Source organism: Daktulosphaira vitifoliae, unplaced genomic scaffold (genome assembly GCF_025091365.1).
Source record: "Daktulosphaira vitifoliae isolate Bord-2020 unplaced genomic scaffold, ASM2509136v1 Scaffold_2, whole genome shotgun sequence".
In the NCBI taxonomy this organism is placed as follows: Eukaryota; Metazoa; Arthropoda; class Insecta; order Hemiptera; family Phylloxeridae; genus Daktulosphaira; species Daktulosphaira vitifoliae.
Window position 1 is genome coordinate 8548855 of NW_026099573.1, and position 23718 is coordinate 8572572.

At 24.6% G+C, this 23718-nt stretch overlaps 2 protein-coding genes and 1 long non-coding RNA gene across 10 annotated transcripts; all 3 read left to right on the plus strand.

Moving 5' to 3' along the window:
* LOC126898468 (uncharacterized) lies at positions 1 to 5962 on the plus strand. Of its 8 annotated transcripts, none has more exons than XM_050672509.1 (8): positions 4 to 103; positions 438 to 492; positions 587 to 604; positions 1529 to 1666; positions 2098 to 2113; positions 4718 to 4741; positions 4813 to 4830; positions 5400 to 5962. In XM_050672509.1, exons 4-8 carry the CDS (start codon positions 1661 to 1663, stop codon positions 5825 to 5827), a joined length of 492 nt encoding a protein of 163 aa, XP_050528466.1. In that variant the 5' UTR covers positions 4 to 103; positions 438 to 492; positions 587 to 604; positions 1529 to 1660; the 3' UTR covers positions 5828 to 5962. The 8 variants fall into 8 exon arrangements, with proteins under 8 accessions (XP_050528464.1, XP_050528466.1, XP_050528469.1 ...); XM_050672511.1 differs by lacking the exon at positions 4 to 103 and adding an exon at positions 276 to 294; XM_050672510.1 differs by lacking the exon at positions 4 to 103 and adding an exon at positions 306 to 369.
* A 3939-nt stretch (positions 5963 to 9901) lies between these two features.
* On the plus strand, positions 9902 to 10897 carry LOC126898476 (uncharacterized). The gene is made up of 4 exons (XR_007702273.1): positions 9902 to 10011; positions 10080 to 10134; positions 10232 to 10249; positions 10760 to 10897. It is a non-coding gene; the product is annotated as an uncharacterized LOC126898476 (long non-coding RNA).
* Positions 10898 to 14784: 3887 nt separating this feature from the next.
* On the plus strand, positions 14785 to 17926 carry LOC126898470 (uncharacterized). The gene is made up of 3 exons (XM_050672516.1): positions 14785 to 15014; positions 15087 to 15104; positions 17291 to 17926. The coding sequence occupies exons 2-3, from the start codon at positions 15101 to 15103 to the stop codon at positions 17731 to 17733; spliced, it is 447 nt and encodes a 148-aa protein (XP_050528473.1). The 5' UTR covers positions 14785 to 15014; positions 15087 to 15100; the 3' UTR covers positions 17734 to 17926.
* The last annotated feature ends 5792 nt before the right edge of the window (positions 17927 to 23718 follow it).

Here is a 23718-nt window from a genome sequence, read left to right on the forward strand (position 1 = left end):
TTTTTTTTATTACATTTATAAGTATATAATGTGTATAGTATATATTCAATTTAGTTGTTAGTTTGAAATATAATAATACAATTACAATTTGTTTAAAATAATGGTATGTATTATCTTACATGCTGTCATTTTTTTATCATTTAAACTATTCTATTTTAAAAATGTTGATTTGAAATAATTTAAATATTCTATTTTTTGTAACAAGAGTTATTCGTGTAAAAAGTTCCAAGTTTAGAATTATTTTTAAAGGTTACAAATTATTTTTGTTTCATTGTTGAGTATAAATTTAGCATAGTATGTATAAAATTTAATTATAAGTTTGGAGTATAAAAATATGATTACAATTTGGCTTAATTGGGCTTAAAAATGGTATATGTTATCTAAAAATAATATAACTTTTATATAAAAGCTGAACCCTAAAGGAAATTTTTTTTCAGAATTTGATCATCACTTTAACCACATTTTTGTTATTATTCTTATATGAATCCCGTGGTAAAGATCAAATCTAAAATAATTAAATAATAATAATAATTCCATTAATTATATTTAGTTTAAAACTAATATATAATATTTCTTTATATTACAGGATTAGATGAACAATCAGGTTTGAATGCTATAATATTATTTATTAATAATAACATTCTAATATAATACTATATTTATTTTAAATTCTATTATAAAATTTGATTAAAAAGAAACGTATTTAATACTTGGAGTATTTGTATGTTTGATTTAAAAATATAAAAACCCAGCACAGTGGGAATGTTCCATAGTGAGTCAAGAATAATGATATCTGACAGAGATTAAAATCACTATCATAAAAAGCGCTTCGATGCAAATCTGTAGATAGTGTTTAATTTTAAAAAATTGGTGGATTATTCCAAAAACTACACGTTCCCCTATTTCCTTATTTATATCTATCAGTTAAAAATATAAAAAAGAATTTTTTTACAAAAATTGTATTTTTTTTTTTATTAATTTTGATAATAAACTATATTACATAAGCTTTAATTTAATTTTATATATAAAAGTGTCAGTATTTCCGGAACACTGTTATAATTGATATAATCATTATTGAAAAAGTTATGGCAATATTAAGTAAAAAAAATTGAAAAAATGTCGAAACTTATCGATATTTAAGTTTGTAATTTTTTTGGAGGTTTCCCCCATTTACGGGGAACGAGGGAATTTTTTTCAATTTTTGAGGGTAATGTCTTCGACTAGATACGATTTGTGATCTTTTGACGTATGTTGAAAGAAATCAGTTCGGTGAGAGCTGAGAATAAGTGGTAACAGACACAAAAAAACACATCATAGTAATAATAATACCTTCTCAGCTTCGCATCGAAGCTAGTTATCATATTTGATTCTCATTAATTTAAAAAGAATTATTTTTGTTTTTTCCTAAAATAAGACGATCAAACTTTTACGTTCATTTAAACTAATCACTATTTTACATAAATTAAACCTTTAACATTCTTGGAATTGTGTAAATAATTAACTATAATACGTTTTTAATTTTTTCTAGAATGCTCTATTTGTTTTAATGAATTTAAGGGCCTTGTTTTGATAACTGAATGCAAACACGTATTTTGTTATGGTTGTCTTAAAAATTGGAGAAAAATAAATTCAAGTTGTCCTAAATGCCGAGATAAAATATATGATAGTAAATGTTTAAATTATCATTTTATGTATAATTTTTAGTTGATATTTTTAAATGAAACATTTATACTAAAATTATTTCCCAGAGCACATTAGATACTGTCGCTGTCATGGCGAACTATAGAACAAATTGACTATTTTAAGTTTACTCGGAAAAGAAAAAAATATTTAATTACTAATTATTATTAATTCAAGATAAATATTTTTAATTTCTGTTGATTATATTATATTCATAAACGAATAAAGTTTTTAGCAATGTGTAGAAAAATACTTGATTTTTAATATAATATTCAAGTGAAACAAAAAAATATTTTTTATAAAATAATATTTATAAAACGCATTATTACCCAAAAAAGTAAAAAAAAGATATCTATTATAATCATTATCAATTGTATTATTCTAAATTATTAACTAATGTTTTTTTTTTATGAATTGGCATTTGAAATAGTCAGTAAGTAATTATCTTTAAAAATAATTAATTCTAATAAAATACTTAAAATAATAAATAAAGTTTTAAAAATATTTCTTAAAACAAAATTTATAGTTGAATACTGTAATTTTCCAATAATACTAAGGAATTTAAAATAGGGACTAAAACTGAAACAAAATAAATTGGAACCCTAAAAAATATACAAACCGTAACCGTTACTTGAACCCAAAGCCACGGAATTATTAAAAGCAGAAACTTTTGATAATAGTTTACAATAATGTGCATACATCAACATTTGAATTGTATTTAAAAGAATTAAAGAAGTTTTATGTTAAGTTTGCTAATAGTAAGGTTACAAATATGTAAATTATTCTGAAAGTGATGTTAATCACAGTCAGATATCATCTATAAAATCTAGAATAATTTATCAAATATTATAAAGATATTTTAACAAATATCTTTTAACACAAAACACTCAATATCTCTTAAATAAATAATTTTTTTTTTACTTTTGTTATTTATAGAATATTAAGTATAAAATGTTTTTTTTGTTCATGGTTTATGTCTTTAAAAGATTTAACTTTATTTTTTTAAACATTTTTTATTGATTCTTCTTCACACATAACATATAATATAATATAATATAACAAAACTCTCCACCAGAAAATATTATTATTGTAAAAGAAATTGAGTAACTAGTTTTAAAATATTCACTATAACATTTCCTAATTATGCAGACTTTTTTTACTAGAAACTTTTTTTAAATTTTTTTTGACAGAAAATTTGTTTTTAATTTTTCTAAAATTAAAAATGGTTACTATTATTTTTTTTTTTTTGATAAAATTTTTCAGAATCTATAATTACCTAATTTTTCAAAAACTGATTAAACCGCTTATAGTACCTTAACATATTTTTAAAAACTGACATTTTAATTTTTAAAGAAACTGAACTGGAACCCAAGTTATTGTTTCTATTAGGTTTTAGTCCCTGATTTAAAGTCTATTAACATTTGAACCTTTATTATAATTCAGTGGTTATTTTCCAAAACCTGATATGTTAAAATGTAGTAATTTTTCATGAAAATAAAAAAAAAGTTACAATTATGATTTACAAAAATTGGCATTTTTGAAGTTACACAAACGATAATATAAACTCGTAATTTTTTGGCATGTGACCGAAAATAACCTTCTTTTTACAAAATATAAAAAAATTTCAAAACCACATTTTTGTAAAATATCAGCTTTTGGATATAATCCACAGATTTATTTGTGTTGCCATAATTCATACGGGTGATAATAATAAATTTGTATTTTGTGTTTTTTTCATTTTAAATACAGTGATTTATTTAACGCTAGCCTCTCGATTTATTTTAAAATAATAATTTTGTAAAGAAAATTTTTGACATTAGCTTCGATGTGAAGCTGAGAAGGTATTAATTTTACCATGATGTGTTTATTTATTTATTTATCTGTCACTACTTTTTCTCAGCTCTTAATAGAGCGATTTTTCTCAAAAAGACGTCAAAATATCACAAATCTTATCTAGTTGAAGACATAACTTTCAGCAATTAAAAATTTTCCCTTCGTTCCCCGTAAATGGTGAAAATCTTCGAAAAAATTACGATTCTTAGAATCAGTAAATTTTGACATTTTTAAAATTTTTTTTTTTCTAAAAATTGATATAACTTATTGAAAAATGAACGAATTAAATTTTTTTTTATCTATAGAAACTTTAGATATTTTCTTTCATTTAACATAAATTTTTTGAAAATTTGACATTTCACTTGTTCCCAGGAAATAGTTTCAAAATAGCAACTTTTGCACAAAAATTTAACTTTTGAAAATGTTCTGGAAATACTCCGAGCTTCAAATTTATGTTAAAATAAAGATTAAGTTATGTACTATAAGTTTAAAAAAAAATTTGTCCCGACCTTTAATTCTTTATGGTAATGGACGCCGAATTGAACGAAAAATGTAATTTTTATGTAAAAATCAATGCTTAAAGTGTTAATATTTTGATACTTAAACGTACCATAATTTTGTTAAAAGTGTCCATCACTCTTAGGCTACGAAATTCTAACCAATGAATTTATTGCGTTTTTTCTTTATTTTTTTTTGAGCTGGAAAAAATTGTTCAACTCAATTGATTTTTATTTCATTTAAATTCAATAACTTCAATAAATATCAAGGACCCCATTACTGTAGTCTCCCCTTTTGAAAAGAAATTTTTTATTCATATTAAAATTATTTTACAAAGTGGTTTTTTTTTTGGCTGTTATTTTTTTATCAACTCTCATTTAACCAACTTTTTTGAACGATTCATCAAATTATCACAGCTAGAATCTAGTTGATGAAAAAAATAATCCCATTTATCAAATAAAAAGCTTAACCAGCTTTCTCCATATAGACAATTAAAATTATTAATACTAATATTTTTAAAGTATTTATTACGAATTAGGTTTGCTATGATAATAAGTTTCAACAACAAAATTAAATTCTTTTGTAATTTATTACTTTTTTAACTGTTTAACTTTTTTTAACGGTACACTAGAGCGTGTACCTTTTGGGAGAGGCCTGATGAAAATCTTACATTTTATAATAATGTTTTTTTTTTTTTTAATTGTAGTTATTTATAAGTACACATTACCGGGTATGTAAAATGTAACACATGTCTTATTATTTTCATGAATTATTTTTAAACATTAATTTTTATTGTTTTAGTTAGTGAGTCAGACATTAGTAAGTATTCTCCTATTTGTAAAATGCAGATTCACTTTGACTTATTCGAAAAGTTTTGTTCTAAAAATAAATTGCCGGTCTTGAATAGTATCATACATAAAATATTGACATATTTTTTGATAAAGTAGCATTAGGAGGTATCTCTTTAGCTTTAAAAAAATTACTTAGTAGTAATAAATAGTTAGAATTATATTTTGGAAGTCTATAAGAATAACTGATATTTAAATGAAAACTTATAAATTTCCTAGGAATAGACTCCACGGAAATTATTATACAATATTATATAATAATGTGTAATAATATGTAAATATATAGAATTAAATTAATATTATTATGTATCCAAAAAGTTCTACAAAAATAATGAAATAAATATTGAATTAAATATCTTAAAAAGTATATTTGGTATGTGTCAGTTATTACATTTCAGTGTGAATTTATTTTTAATGTATTAAATAAAATTTAATGAACCATTTTAATTTCAAAACCACACTAAATACTTTTTATATTTTGCAAAACTAAATGTTTAATTATAGAAAATTATTATCTTATTTTAAAATTATAATTTGTAGTTGATTTATGGAAAAAGCCGAAGATCATTCCGGGTTTAACAAGAGAAGATGAATTGTTTTTAGTAAAAAAATTAGTACGCAAGTTGTCACGTTATGTATTAATGCATAAGGAAATGGTAGCCCGTTATTTATTTCTTATACCAAATCATTATGCAGACAAGCAGCTGTTAATTGATATTGAAACTATAGTTAATGATTATAATAACATACTTCAGGGATTTCGTCATTGGATAAAAAAAATAAAAACACCTTACGAAGAAGATTTACTAAGACGAAGTTCTTTTAAAATGGATTTAACTGAAAAAGAAAAAACAATTTTAAGAGAATATTATGTCCGACATAATCTCGATCCCGATGAACAATTTGATATACGAAAAGAATTTGTCAAGTCAATAGACTTTGTTTATGCACCTCGCAGTGGCCAGTAGGCTAGAGGAACACAATCTTTTAAAGCTTATACAATTGTGCAAATTTATAATATTTCAGTTTAGATTTCTAATGATTTTTCTTAATAATATTTGTATCTTGAAATTTTTTAAGTAAAAAATTTTCTACTAAATAAATATTTTCAGAGTAATTCTGTTACCACGAACCACCTAGATAATCAAATAATAATTGTATTATTAATAGTTTTCCATTTGACTTTCAAAATGAATAAGCGAAAAAAAAATTGATATAATTGTACTTAATAACAAAACAATAAATTGTTCTATCACTCTAAACAACTTAATAAAAATAAATAAAAAAATATTTACATAAGAGGCAGCTAGACATTAGGACGACTAGCTGCCTCGTACGACAGTTTCTGACACTGTTGCCAACCACGAGTTGTTGTAATCATTTATATTTAATAAAATATTTAGTTAAATTTAATTATTAATTATTTTAAAAATAAATTCTTCATAATGTTCGGTAATCCTAACTGATAGGTGTGACATCTCTCCTAGTAGGAGGCTTTTTTTCATACTTTGGGAAACGTACAAAATTAAAAACAAATTTGAACAAAAAAATAGCATGTTTTTTAACTAAGGTAGCCATTTGAAAATAGACGATTGGTCGTCAAGACAAATTATTTTTTTTAATTTTTAGTATGTAACGTAAGCATTAATTTGACATATGTTTAAAGAACGCAGTATTTCCGTAACATTTTCAAAAAGTTGAAAAAGTATAATTTTTTTACAGAATTTGTTGTTTGATTCCCTCCCTGGGGGTTAGGTAAGGGTAAAATTTTCGGAAAATTTAAGTCAAATAAAAGGGAATGTAAAAAAAGTGTTTTATTTATATTTAAAAATATTAGTTATTGTTATGAAAAAAAATATCAATCAGTAGTGTAATGTTAATCTAACGTTATTAGTAATTGTAGCCAATCAGTTATTAGATTGATTTGTTTATATGAATCATTTAAATAATCAAAACATAAAAATATTGTTAAGAATTTTTGTGTCTCATAGTTAAAATACATATTTGATTTAGAAAAATAAGAAAATCGAAATCGATTCAATTGTACTTAAATATAAAATATATATATATTCTGTTACACAAACTACTTAATTAATCGGTAAATAAAATAAAAATTGAGTTTATTTTTTTTGGTTTTATTAGTAGATATATGCTTTTCTAAAATTATCAATCAGGAAGTATTTTTTACGTTCATGCCTATGTGTTACATCAAAATGATTTAAATTTTTAACTATACTTTGATAAATTATTCGCTAGGATTTATTAAGATAAAAATCAAAAAAATGTTGTTAAAATTAGCATATTCTATAGTTGTATACATAATATCGGAACATCTACACCATTAGACATTTAAAGATTTAGAAAAGGGGGAGAGGTGTAGTGTTTAGTGACATTCTATTTTTGCCATCGCTCACAGATAATAATTCTTCATCGTTCCGCATCCATCTCGCCTATGACTAAAAATTACATTAACTTAACACGCAATAATACAAAAATGGTTATTGTGGTAATGGTAAAAATTGTGTAGATATTTGATTCAATTTATATAATTTGAAATTAAAAGGGACCCTTTCCCTAACTTAATGTTGGCGCCCGGACACAACAAGAACAAAGCCAAGTGCAACTTCTAAATTGCACCGTAAATTCAATACATGTAATATATGAAGAAATTATATGTATATCTATTATTCCACTAATTATTAAAATAAATGAACGTTGCAAGTTGTCCCGAAGGCACTTCATCACACAATTGTGTAATGAATAATAAAAATGTTTAACATATATATACAGGGTGATTTTTTTATCATAACCCACTCAATTACTTGCAGAATAATAATAATTTAAAAATTTTTTTTTTCAATATCTTTAGTTACACATTATTCTTGAATTTTTAACTATGTAATACTTTTTAAGTTCATCCCTTATGCTTTGGAGGGGTGTCAACTTTGTTTTTTTAAATGGTAACACATATTTTTAATTTAATAAAATGTTTGAGTTTTTAATTTAATAGTAAATGGCATTTGAATTTTTAATATAACTTTATTAGCTTATTAGATATAAACATTTAAAGTTTCAAAATTTTGAGTTAATATACATGTATAATACACATGGGATTGTAAATACAGGTAGCTAATTGGATTTTTATGACATTGCTGTCTCAGTCACGGATTGTTTATTATCAATTATTATTATCAATAGATATACTTTCTGTATTGTCAGTTAGTGTATTTATAAACTCATAATAATGTGCCTTACTACAATTGATAATAACAATGCTGTGTACCTGTTAATATCGATGTTATAAAAATCCAATTAGCTACCTGTATTTACAATCCCATGTGTATTATACATGTATATTAACTCAAAATGTTGAAACTTTAAATGTTTAAATCTAATAAACTAATAAAGTTATACTAAAAATTCAAATTCCATTTACTATTAAATTAAAAATTCAAACATTTTATTAAATGAAAAATATGTGTTACCATTTAAAAAAACAAAGTTGACCCCCTCCAAGGCATAAGGGATGAACTTAAAAAGTATTACATAGTTAAAAATTCAAGAATAATGTGTAACTAAAGATAATAAAAAAAAAAAATGTTTAAATTATTATTATTCTGCAAGTAATTGAGTGGGTTATGATAAAAAAATCACCCTGTATATATTTCAATGATTTTTGTAAATTATGATTAGTTGTAATTTTTTTTTGTCATTTGTGTTATAAGTTTTGTAATATTATGTTATCAATTATTACCATATAACATGATTATAATTTGTACATGTACGTCACATATTATGTATATACAAGATTACCAAATCAGAGTTCCCTTATTTAAAAATAAAAAATAATCAATAGTTATAGAACAAATTATAATTATTGTTCTGCCATAAAATAACGCCAACGTGTAAATCTTCAATTAAGTCCAGCCAACCACATTTAGCAATTAATTAAAATCTCCTGCTTCCCAGATCTTAATGCTTGAGGCAGTTGAAATTTATTTTTAAAGTGTTTTAATATTAACACGGCCGTCGGGATTGACGGCCGGTTATTGAAAGTGTACCGGAAATCGTGTGAAAAAAGGAGTACGGGACTAGAAACCGCAACCCAAAGTGTCGTAGAGACAATACTTACCACTAGGTCATCGTGTACTTATGATTCTGATACACTTTAATTTAGGTTGATAACGTGATGTGCGGCTGAGGGAAACACGGTACCGTGTCAAAATAGTAGGTTAATTAAAAAAAAAAAATTTGATATAGCATCTCAGTAACATACCAATGCTTAAAATAAAACTAATAAAAATGAATGATGGTTAATGACATGTGCAGGTCTGTCTATTTGTTTTTCTAAGCTTTCATGAACGCACTACTATTTTTGCCTGGTAAAAAAATATTAATATCTTTTAAAATACTGAATCAAAAGTTGTGTTTGAATAGTTATTTTTTAGTGAGAAATTTTTTGTAAGCAAGTTAATTTGTTTAAAACTTCTTTCTTATATTTCGAATAATAAATATACTAATTTGTTCTTTTTATTTTTTATTTCAAAATAATTATATGTTATTTTACTTGCATTGAAATTATACGATTTAGTTTTTAATTTGACAAATAACATTGTGCTGAGAAAAATAAGTAATTTTCTTAAACTCTGAAATGGTCAATAAAATAAATAATTATCCTATCTTTAAAAACAAATACATACGGTATTAAATAAATGTTTGTCTAAAGATAAATTAGAGGTAAAACTATACCCACCTTTAGTTTATTGTATAAAAATAGTTATAAGTTATAGGTGGATTTTAATTTTGACTGAGTGATAAAGAAAAAATTAAAACAATATAAATAATATCTAAATATATACTTCAAGGTGTTCAAATACATGTTATAAAAGTAAGATTTTTTAAGTGCTAATCGTATTTAATTTGTATATTCAATTGTCTGACTTATTTTTAATTTACTTTATTCTATTTTGAAAATAATTTAATTGTCCTAATTTTTGTAAATAGCATATTTTATAAAATCAATTTATAATTACCATTATTTTAAAAGGTATTACATTTGTTTTTGTCACTTTGATAAGTATATAAAGTTTATAGTATATATTTATTAATTTTGAAATATAACAAAACGATTGCAATTTGATTTAAAAAAATGGTGCGTATTATCTTTTAATGATATAATATTTATTTAAAGAATTGAATGGCTACGAAACGTTTTTTCAGAATTTGGTCATCACTTCAGTCATATTTTTGATAGTCTTTTTGTATGAATCCTGTGGTAAAAATTACATCTAAAATATTTAAAAACAATAATAGCAATACAAGTTTAGAACTAATAAATAGTATGTATATTAATAATTGTAATTATATTACAGGATTAGATGAACAAACAGGTTTGGATACTATTACATTATTTATCAATAATAATATTTTGTTTAATTTTAAAATCTGATTGAAACAGAGTAATCTGTAAAGATTAAACATTTAATTTGTCATAACGTTATTAACTGATGGAAGAGAACAAAGTGTTTTTTAGAGAAAGGCTGAGGAAGAAATAATTTGTATATAATTTGATGAAAAGAGTAAGAGTATAAAGCGGACAGTTGAATTATCTATCAGTTTTTTCAACACTCAAGTGGTTCAAAATTGTTTCAATTTAAAAATAAAATTATCATATTTGATTCTCATTGAAATTATCATTTAATTCAATTGAAAAGTTCTATTAAAAGAAATTCCTTATGTGAAAAACTGTTAGCAAAAATATTATTTTTGTTTTTTCCTAAAATAAAATGATCAAACTTTTACGTTCATTTAAACTTATCGATTTTTTACATAAATTAAACCTTTAACATTCTTGGAATTGTGTAAATAACTTGCAATAATATGTTTTTAATTTTTTCTAGAATGCTCTATTTGTTTTAATGAATTTAAGGGCCTTGTTTTAATAACTGAGTGCAATCACGTATTTTGCTATGATTGTCTTAATCTTTGGAGAGAAAGAAAATCAATTTGTCCTAAATGCCGAAAGTACATTCGAAAAAGTAAATTTTTAAATTATTATTTTTTTTACATACAATTTTTAAATGTAACGTGTATTGTAAAATGGTAACCTATGACATATTAGATATTGTCACTTCAATGGCAACTTATGGATTAACTTGACTATTAAAAATTTTTCCAGAAAGAAAAAATTATTTCATTAATATTGATATTTTATGCATTTTTGTAATTTAAGAATTTTTTTTTTAACATCTATGATTTTAATTTATTTATTAAAATTTTAAATGTTCAACACTGAAATCACATTCATTTCTTATGGTAGTGGTGTTACAATGAATATAAAACTACTAAAGTTTTAATGTAATATTTAGGTGCAATATTCTTGTCAAAAAAATTATATAAAATAAAACTCATAAAACAGTACTGTATGTGTTGTATATACTGTAAAAAAGTATATACAACACATCAATTGTAATCATTAACCATTATATTATTTCATATTATTAATTTATGTTTTTTTTTTTTTAATTGTCATTTGAAACAGCCAGTAAGTAATTTATTTGTAAATTATTAATTTTAATGAGATAAAATAAAATTAAAAAAATAATTTCTTAAAATAAAATTTATAATCCAGTACTGTAGTGTTACAATAATAATAATGAATTTAAATCAAGGACTAGAACTGAACCGAAAAAAATCGGAATCCTAAAAAAAATATGAGCCGCAACCTCTACTTAAAAGCCTAATCCTAATAAAAATAATGGTTAAGATATCTGTTCCAATGATTTTTGTTAATAAATGCTATAACTGTAAATTATAGTATAAATGAGTGATTTCTAAATTTATTTAAAATAAATCTCATGCAGATATATGTCATTTATAACAATAGGCGATTACTACATAGGTCAATTCTATTTTTGAACGCGATTATTAATATTAACCATGTCAACTCAATTATTCACAGAATAAAAATAATTTAAACTTAGTTTTTTGGTGACATTTACTTACACATTATTCTTGAATTATTAATTATGTATTACTTTTTAAGATCATCCCTTATGTCTTGTAAGGATATCAACTTTGTTTTTCAAAAGGGAACACATATTTTGAATTTAATAAAACATTTGAGTTTTTATTTTCATAGTAAATGGCACTTGAATTTTTAATTTATCTTAATTCGTTTATTAACATATAAAAAGTTTCATATATACAAAGTTAATATACACGAGGGATTACAAATATTGATAGCTAATTGGTTTTTTATGACTTTGATAACACAGTCACGGAATGTTTATTGTTTATTATGACATTTTGTATTGTTAGTTGGTGTATTTTTAAAAATGTGTAGTAAGGCATAATAATGCGCCTTACTACCATTGATAATAAATGCTGCATATCTGTGAATATGTCAAAGGTAACCAAAAAAAACATTTTAAATTATTTTTATTCTGTAAGTAATTGAGTCATCAGATAAAAATCATTCTGTATACTTAAAATTTCTCAGTATTATTCAATGTATAATAGTTCTAAGTTTGAATTAATATAAATAGGTATTTAACGGCTGATATAGATAATAGATAAACTAACATACACGTGAATGTTATTGATCTCTAGAATTATGCTTACAAGTTATTAGTAAAAATAATAAACAATGAATTACTGATATAATTTTAGTTATTAAACATTAAACCTGTGTGTACCATTATTGTCTTTGTATTTTTAATTCAATGAGATTCTTTGTAGGTCAACAAATCCATTTACAACTGCGGTTGTATATATTTAGGTATTACTACTTTTCAAAAATTGAGCTTCTGTGTTAGATCAAATATTTAGGATTATTAAAATTTTAATAACTATATTGATAAAATAAATGATCACTGAAGCTAAAATATCATTAAGTTATTGATATTGTGGATCACTTTGGTTGTACTTATTATTCGTATGGCCAATTTTCAATCAGTCTTTTGCAATTTGACAATCTTTCTAATACCAATTTTCGGTTTCCCCTACAATAAGCTCGACCCGGAAGAATTTTTCGGATTTTGGACTCTTAAAATTCGAATTTTTCTCCAATCGCCACAGTACCGACGTGACTCGCTGACCTGCCTCTTTCACGATCTCCGCCCGAATTTTTCGGCACCCCAGTTCTTTGAGATTTACGATTTTTAAAATTTCCTGGTAGTTTACTGTAATTAGCTATATAAATATTTTAATAATATTTTAAAAATTTAATTTTTGAATAAAATTTAAAAAGTTATAAGTTTAAGACAAAGGTTACAAGTAGTAAAGTTACAAATATACAAATTATTCTAATGCTAATCACAGTCAGATATCATCTATAGAATTTGTTTTCTAATTCAAAGCACTAAATATATCTTAAATTAATAATTTTTTTTTTACTTTTGTTAGTTACAAAATACTAAAATAATAAGATATAAAATATGTCTTTATAGGTTTCAAATTAATTTTTTTACATTTTATAACATAAAACATAAAAAAAATTCTATATTAAATAAATTAAGACACATATAAAATTTAAAAAAGGCTCCTTTAAAAAGAAATTTTTTATAAATTTAAGAGAATTTGAGTAGCTAATATTAAAAGAATCACTGTATACATTTCCCAACTATGTTGATTTTTTTTTATCTACAATGCGTTTCTTATTTTTCTATTATATTAATTCTGTGGCTATATTCCAAATGTTAATATGTGAAATCTACTATATTTTTTGGAGAATAAAAAAATTAGAAAAGCATATCTTCTTGAATATATTAACTCGTAAGTTTTTAGTATGTGACAGAAATACAAAATTTTAAAAATTTAATAAGCACAATTTTCTTACATAACCCTCAAAATCGAATTTTTTTTTATTTGTATTGCCAAAATTCATACACGTGTCTAATTATAAATTTTTATTTATGTTTTTTTCAATTTAAAATATAGAGTGATTTTTTTAACGCTAGCCACTGGATTTATTTAAAAATAATAATTATGTAAAGAGAATTTTTGATAATTTTTAGTTTCAGCTATTGTCATTGCGTTAACATGTCAACGTTATATTTTAAATCATTTCTTATTTTATAAGCAATTTAATTATATATGATACCATTAAAAAAATAAAGTTAACACCATTGATAAGGCGTTTGGTTGGGTTCGAGCCCCAAATGCCTGACAACAGTAATCCAAGAAGCCGACGACATTTCATAAACATATAATTGTTTAAATAAGAAATAATTCATAATAATTAGTTGAAATAATATTAATTAACTCTTAAGCGTTTATATGATAGGTGTTGACTGTTTGTCGCATTGCATGTTTCCTAATGGCATTCTGTAAGAACAGTTGTAGAAATGAATGCTGAAGGAAGAAGAGGTAGAGGAAGACCAAAAAAGAGATGGAGGGGTGCTATTGAATGCGATTTGAGGACAGCTGATGTGAGCGTAAATGATGTGGGAGATCGTGTCAAGTGGAAGTTTAGGATAAGGGTGGTCGACCCCAAGTAGTTGGGATTAAGGCGAGGAAGAAGAAGAAGAAGATTCTGTTAGAATAAAAATGTTCACGTTGTCGGCGGGTTCCTGTATAGATATAACTATAAAATGCGCTAATTCTGGTTTAGCTGTCAAGTGTTATTAGCCGAACCAATACGTGTACAAAATGTGACCATTTGGCCCTTTTAAGATATAGGGGATGAGTTAAAAGAGTACTTAATTGATAAATCAAGAAATATATGATACTAAAAAATAATTTTCTTAGCATGATTATTATCAACATTATTATTTTATAAGAAATCGTTTGAACCCCTTTCTCAGCGTGTTATATTATATTGTATATATCTCAGTATATATATTCTCAGAATCATTCTGTATATTCAAATTACTAGGGTCCGTCCTGAAGCTAAAAATTGTGGCGATGAAAAATCTAATTATCCAAATAGTTATACTTTTATTTAATATTTTCAATACTTATATTGCATTATGAGAAATTCCGACTAATTGATTTTTTCTGGTAACAATTTAATAAATTGAAAAAATGATTTAATAATTAAATAATGTTAGTTTTAAGTAGAGGGTGCATAATCTTTTAGGTGAACACACATTTATATTATATAATAATGTTTTTTTTGTAAAACTGTAGTGATTTGTCAGTATACATCACCGGGTATGTAAAATGTAACACATGCTTTATTATTTTTATGCATTACTTTTAAAACATTAATTTTTCTTGTTTTAGTCAATGAGTCAGACATGAGTAAGTATTAATTTATTTATAGAATGCCGATTCACTCTGACTTATTCGGACGACTTTGTTTAAAAAATAAATTGACAGTCTTTAATAGTGTCATACATAAAATATTGACGTTTTTTTTATTATGTAGTAATGACTGTAACAATTGAGAAGAAAAAAATTATTTTTAAGGGAGAAAGTTTATTTTTCTTGAGTCTATAAGAATAATTGATATTTAAATGAAAAGTTATAAATTTCCTAGGAATCTAGAGTATAATTTGAAATAATATGTAAATATATAGAATTAAAATAATACTACTACTATGTATCAAAAAAGTGGTTTCAAGAAAAAAAAATTGAATTGAATCTCTTAAAAAGTATATTTGGTATGTTTCAGTTATTACTTTTAAGTATGAATTGGTTACTAAATCTTTAATGAATAAGCATTAGAATGGTCCTTAGCTTTTGGATATGGAATTATTTTTTCAAAATTTGATAGGCCCACCCCACAGAGGTCGGAAAGTGAATTTTAAAAAATCATGAATCCCATTTTAAATGTACTCACAATATTAAAAAAATTATGAAAACTCCATTCTAGTACAATGCTTAGACAGAATATAAAATTTCAAGATTACATGATAATCCAGTCGTTATTTATAGCCGTTTGAACTAGAGATATTGGTATAAACTTATTAGCCTTATGTACAGTAATTATTGTCCGTTGCAAAAAAAAATTATATTTTTAATATTTAGAACACATGCTCCACAATATCTATGTATCTATACTTGCTTCTTTTTATTGTACTAATTACCAAAAAGACTCAAAAAGTATTCTATTATATTAAAAAGATTATTACTTAGTCAAAAAAAAAACTTTTTTTGATATTATTTTTCTTAACATCTTTGACCTTAACTTTTGTTAAGTATAAAATTTCGGAAAAAAAAAATTTGACTTCTTAAAAAAATTATAATACAACATCTATACTTTAATCATTTATAAATAACGATCGAATTAACATGTGACCTTGAAATTTTTTATTCTGTCCAAGCAATGTACTAGAATTGAGTTTTTATAATCATTGTAATATTGTGAGTACATTTTAAAATGGGACTTAGGAGCGCTAGTCTGAAATTCATTTCCAGACCACTATGGAGTGGGCCTATAAAATTTTGAAAAAAAAAAATTACATTGCATTGACGTCATAGTTTTAATAAAAGGTAAAAATTTATAAAATAAAATATTTTTTAATTAAATTTGTGATAATTATTATTACTGGTATTTTTTCATAAAACGACACATTCAATCGCAAAATAAAAAAAACACATTTTTAGTGCCTTTTAGCTTCAATGTGAAGTTTAAAAGGTATTGATTTAACTATCATGTGTTTATTTATTTTACAAAAATGTTGTAATTTAAATACAAATTTACACATTTAAAATTATTCATTAAAATAAAGTGATAAAATGTTTTTTGAAAATAAACTTCGTTTCGCGTAAGGATATTTATTACGATAGTTATAAAGTGATTGTATCAAAAATTATTTTTGTTCTTCATTTTTAATGATTTTGTCATTGATATCACTTATTAATTTCAATCCTCGCTCAGCTACATCAATTACGACTTTCAACTAATTAAGTAAAGATATTCCCCTTTGGTAGTTAATTTTTTTTATACATTCTGACAGATTTTGGTTCAGAAAATCTGTGGCAGTGGTAGACCTTAAAAAAAAAAACATCATCGGTGAACTATTTGTAAATTCATGAACTTGTTTATTTTTTAGAGACGCATAATTATTAATTCAAACAATATAACGCTTTTCTGAAAATATTACAAGTTACAAAAATTATTGGAAATTAAATTAAAAAAATATTTTATTTAATACATTTTATTCTTATTGTTAAAACTCTTGGACGTAAATCCAAATAAATTGAACATCTTTTTTCGAAACTTTAACTCTCTTAACGCACGGCATAAGGTAGATTAATGTTTATGAAATTTAACATGGATATTTTTTTTTATAGATTTTAACAAGTTATCGGGGTGGTCCGATTTAATTCCGGAAGATAAAAAATAAGGATCACCCAACTAAAGATGCTAAATAAAATTTAATTAAAAATTTCAAAACAACACTAAAAACATTTTGTTTTTCACAAAATTAAATTTTTAATTATAAAATCTTATTATCTTATTTTAAAATTATAATTTGTAGTTGTTTCGTGGGAAAACCCGAGAATTCAACCGGGTATAACAAGAGAAGAGGAATTGATTTTATTACAAGCATTAATACCCACGATTTCAAGTTATCTATTAATACATAAGGAAATGATAGCACGCTATTTATTTCTTATACCAAATCACTACGCAGACAAGCAGCTGTTAAAAGATATTGAATCTATAATTCATGATTATGATAACAAACTTTCGGGACTTTATCATTGGATATTGAATGTCAAAACGCCTTACGAAGAAGATTTACTTAAACGATGTTCTTTTAAAATGAATTTAACTGAAAAAGAAAAATCAATTTTAAAAGAATATTATCTCCGACATAATCTCGATCCCGATGAACAATTTGATATACGAAAAGAATTCGTCAAGTCACTAGATTTTGTATATGCGCCAAGTAATCGTCAAGCTAGAGAAACTCAATAAAATAGAAACATAAAAAACATTATATAATTTTATGGTAAAGATATATTATTATTATTGTACAATATACCAGTATCACTATAGATTTTCCTTGATTATATTTATTATAAAATTTTTAAATATGACATTTTCTATTTAATAATAATTTTTAGAGTGATTCTCATATCACGAACCACTTAAATAATCAAAATATAAAAATATTATTCAAAAGTTTTTTTTTTGTTCCTTGATGTTACATTTTACTATAAATTGAATAACCGAGACTATAATCGATGTAAATGTACATAAATATAAAAACAATAAATTATTAGAAAAATTTTAGAGTAACTCTGAACAACTTAATAAAAAAAAAAAATTGAAATATATATTTTAGCTTGGATGCAAAGCTGAGAAGGTATTAATTTTACCATGATGTGTTTTATTTTTTGTGTCTGTTGCTACTTTTCTCAGATATTACTGGACCGATTTTGATGAACAATATGTCAAAAGATTATAAGCTGTATCTAGTTGAAGACATTACTCTTAAAAATTGAAAAATTTTCCCTCGTTCCCCGCAAATGGGAGAAAACTCCAAAAAAATTACAATTTTTAAAAACGGTAAATTTTGTCACTTTTTTTTCTTAAAACTTCCATAACTTTTTCAAAAAACAACAAATCAACATAATTTTATTTTGTATTATAACCTTAGATATTTCCCTTTCACTTAATATCATTTTTTTGAAAATCTAACACTTAACCTGCTCATAGGAGGGGATTTAAAATAGCAACTTTTTTACAACAGCTAACTTAACTTTTGAAAATGTTCCGGAAATACTGCGTCCTTTACACATATATAAAATTAAAGTTTATGTCATGTACTATAAAATGAAAAAAGAAAATTTGTCCTGACATCTTATCTTCTATGAGTAAATTGTCATCTAAATTAGACAAAAAATGTAATATTTACAAAAAAAATCAGCTCCTATAGTGTTTTGTAATTAAAACTACCATATCATTTATGTAACGTTTTATACCGCTTTAATAAATATAATATAACGTTAAATTATAAAAAATTAAAACTTTTTGTGTATGAAGTAAAGTTCTTTTGAGTATATAATCTCAACTAAAGGTATAATTAAAATGGATCTGGATAAATATACAGTGGTACAACAATGTAAAGAACTTCGAAATATAAAAGAGGTGCAAAAATAATTAGGATTTCTTAATTTTTATCGACGTTTTATTCATAATCATTCAGATTTAGTATCACCGTTAAGTGAGTTAATTAGAGAAAATGTAAAATGGGTATGGGATTAGCAATCAATAGGCTTTTGATAAATCTAAAAAAGTATTTTTAGAAAAAGTAATTTTGTATTTTCCTAATTATCATGAAACATTTCATATAGCGACGGACGCTTAGTCAGTAGCTATTGGCGCAGAACATTATCAAATAGGTGAAAATGGGGAACATAGGACCTTAGTTTTTAAAAAACTAAATGGTTGATAAATAATGCCAAAAAAAATTATACAACTATGGAATAAGAGATTTAGCTTCAGTATTTGCGTGTCAAAAATTTAGAAATTATATTTTAGGTTTTCCAACACCTATATGGATTGATAATCAATCGTCGATTTTTATATGTACCTGTAAATTAATAAATAATCGGTTAATTCGATGGATATTATTCTTATAAGAATTTAAATTAGCAATAAAATATATACAAAGTAAACATAATTTAGTATTGGATACATTAACCCGATACCCAGTGTATAGTCAGGGGATAATTCCGGGAGAAGCAAAAAGATTAGTTATTGCAAAAATAACCACGATTCAGTATAGTAAAGAACTTACCAACAAATTAAAAAATATAGGTAAAATACAAGAGGAGGATGAGCAAATAAGAAAGTTAAAACATAAAATTAATTTAAAACAGTCCGAGTATAAACACCATATAATCGCCGTGAATGTGCTATTAGAGAGAATATACATCAATAAAGAATGGCGTGTTAAAATACTAAAGATTTTATTAATAGAATTGATTTGGGAGACTCGTGTAAGTTTTGATCACAAGGCGACAATAAGGTACACAAAATATTGAAGGAAAACTGTGTTTTTAAAGGTATGTCGAGAATAACTGTAAAAATAATACGGTCATGTGATATGTGACAAAAGGCAAAAGTATTTAATACGGCAGGACTTCAAATAAAACATACACCAACACAAGTATTAAAAGTTTGCTCAGTAGATTTGTTAGAATCGCTAGTAATTGTACACCCCCCTATATCATATTGTACATATGTATGTATGTATTAACAATTATTGATACTTTTTCAAAGTACATAAAATTATATGCTTTTAAAAGAGCTACTACAATGGCTATATTAAATAGAATAATAAAAAAATATATAGTAAAGGAGGGTTTTCCGAAAATAATTTAGTAGATAATTATGGAACACAATTCCATTAAAAAAAAATGGAAAGAAAGTTTAAGTGATGTAGAAATTGAATGTCAGTTTCCGGCAGTATATAACCCTCAAAGTAATCCAATAGAACGTACGAATAGGGAGATGAGTAAAATTTTGCGATCATTTTGCCATGTACAACATACTTATTGGGCTAATTACTTAGAACAAACAGAGTGTTGGCTTAACCTCAGTATTTCTGACACTACTAATAATACACCATGGGAGGTATTTAAAAATAAGCCACCCATAAGACCGATAAAACAAATTATTAATTTCCCAGTAGTGAAAATAAATGAGGATATAGTAGAAATAGTTAGAAAAATATAAGCATATAGCAAAATATAGAAAAGTTAAAGCTGATAATAATAAATCTTTTATTAAATATTATAAGCATCAGTTCGTATTAGTAAAAAATCATAACCGCTCATCGGCTATGAAGAGGGAAGTAAAAAAATTATTTCTTTTATATAGAGGACTACATAGAATAAAAAAAATATTTAGGCGAAAATACCTTCTGGAAAAATGGTATTGAAAATTGTTGTGTACGAGGCAGCTAGACCGTAGGACGGTTAGTTGTGCACTGCACTAGAATGCCGTTTTACCTTAAGCCTGTTTAAAAAAAACGTTATTATTGATGCGGTAGGTGACCCACCTAGGAGATGACGACGGCTAACTATACATCCAATAAGTAAACGAGAGTAGACAATAATTAAATAACAAATAATCACATATATTAGACATTCCTCAGAGAGTATCTTAAATTTAAGGGGTAACGGGGGGCCCTTAAATACCAGTGGCCGGCGAAGCGGCATAAAACAAATAGTTAATCTCAATTAAAACAAACAACTAGATCCTTCTAAAGGCGTTCTGTACCATACAAAAATAGAATAAAATATCTACACAATTTTTACCATTACCACAATAACCATTTTTGTATTATTACGTGTTAAGTTAATGTAATTTTTAGTCATAGGCGAGATGGATGCGGAACGATGAAGAATTATTATCTGTGAGCGATGGCAAAAATAGAATGTCACTAAACACTACACCTCTTCTACCTTTACTAAATCTTTAAATAACGATAGATTATACTACTGATTGATATTTTTACATTTTTTTCATAACAATAACTAACATTTTTAAATATAAATAAAAAACTTTTTTTTTACATAAACACCTTGCCTAATTCCCTTTTATTTGATATAATTTTTTCTAAAAATTTAACTTTTACTTGCCCACAGGGAGGAAATCAAACAGCAACTTCTACACAAAAATTTTACTTTTTCAACTTAAGTTTTAAAAATGTTACAGAAATACTGCGTTATTTAAACATGTGTCAAATTAAAGGTTATGTTACATACTAAAAATTAAAAAAATATTTTTTTTCAAATTCCCTTGCGTAATAAAAAAAAAACAGAAAAATAGACACAATAAAATTATAAACAGTGCACCGTCGAATTTGTTACGTTACAAAGTATAGTAATTCTAAAAAATATTATCTTTGATGTCAAAAAGAATCTATCAAAGTACAACAAAATGGGATCCTGCTGTGTTTCGTATGAGGCAGCTAGTCATACTTATGTCTAGCTGCCTCGTACCTAAATATTTTTTTTATTAAGTTATTTAAAGTGACAGAACAATTTATTGTCTTGATATTAAGTACAATTATATCAATTTTTTTCGCTTATTCATTTTGAAAATCGAATGGGAAACTATTAATAATACAATTATTATTTGATTATATAGGTGGTTCGTGGTAACAGAATCACTCCGAAAATAGTTATTTAGTATAAATTTTTTTACTTAAAAAATGTCAAGATACAAATATTATTAAGATAAATTATTAAGAATCTAAACTGGAATATTGTACACATACACAATTGTATAAGTTTTAAAAGGTTGTGTTCTTCTAGCCTACTGGCCATTGCGAGGTGCATAAACAAAGTCTATTGACTTGACGAATTCTTTTCGTATATCAAATTGTTCATCGGGATCGAGATCATGTCGAAGATAATAATCTCTTAAAATTGTTCTTTCTTTTTCAGTAGAAGTCTATAAGACTTTCAAAATATAAATTAATTTAAAATTATTAAATTATTCAACAAATTTTTCAATTTTTATGAAATCGCTATTATATATACGGTTGGGGTATAATATTATAACCGTAACGTCAAAATAATTTTTTTTGCATTTTTTCTTAATTCTTTTTCGAGGTAAATAAAATTTAAAGTTCATTTAATTTTTATCTCATTTGAATTGAATATCTTCAATAGATATCAAGGATCCCATCACTGTAGTCTACCCTCTTGAGAAAAAATTTCTTATTCATATTAAAATATTTTACTATATGATTTTTTTGTGTGACTGTCATTGAACAATTTTTTTAAACAATATGTCAAATGATTACAAATAGTTATAGAGATATTACTCTCTTTGTTTTTGGAAAATACATCAATTATTTAAAGTTAATTACTATCCACAGATTTGCTACGAAACGTTTTTTATGATAGTGATTTTAATCATTGTCAGATTAAATTTATACTGGACCCAACTATGCCACGTTCCCACTGTGCTGGTTTTTTTTTTTTTTTTGATTCATTTAAGTATATGCCCATAGTATTTTATTTTTCGTTTAATTCAGTAGTACATGATAAATTTATCAATCTGTATTTTCTTAATTGAATAGTTAATTAGATTTGATGTATATAAAAACGTTATATTATGCATATAAAGACACATATTAAAATTTGTTTAATAGATATTTTCATACTTTCGAATAGCAGTTGTAGTTTTCGAATTACTCAATGATATTTTTTAATAATGGGTATTATTATTTTTTTTAATGATGCTTATTTTTCGAGTTTTTAATTTATTGATTAAATCTTCAGAGTTAAAATTTTTCAAAACAATCTCTCTCGCTCGTTAGCCATGCGATTCCGTATTGAATCAATAGTTGTAATGTAAACAGAAGTTATATCTTTTATATAATTTCAAACAATTTATTATTAGTTCTCACTATTATAAAAAATTATTTATAATTTAATTATTACTAGAGATGACACTCTAATCTATAGTTTTGATGGAAACAACGTCTAAAATGTGTTGATAATAAGGTACTCTCGAGAGATGATGATGTGAAAAAAAGGTGGATAGAGTATTTTGAAAAATTATTGAATGAGCAGTACCCAAAAGAGACATTAGAGAATATCTGGTGGAATGAGGGACTGGTAGATTTAATTAGTGAGAAGCAGGTATGAGTGACTGTGGCATCAATGAAAAAGAATAAAGCAGTAAGTCCAGATGAAGTGCCACTAGAAATATGGAAAATATTAGGCGGTGTTAGCATAAGGTGGCTGAAGGAACTTTTAAATAAAATCTTATTAGAAGGGAAAATTCCAAATGAATGGAGGTATAATATTGTGGTGCCGATATTTAGAGGTAAAAGTGACATACAGGAGTGTGGAAATTATAGAGACATAAAGCTTATGAGTCATAGTATGAAAATTTGGGAAAATGTAATAGATAAGAGAATAAGAAATGAGA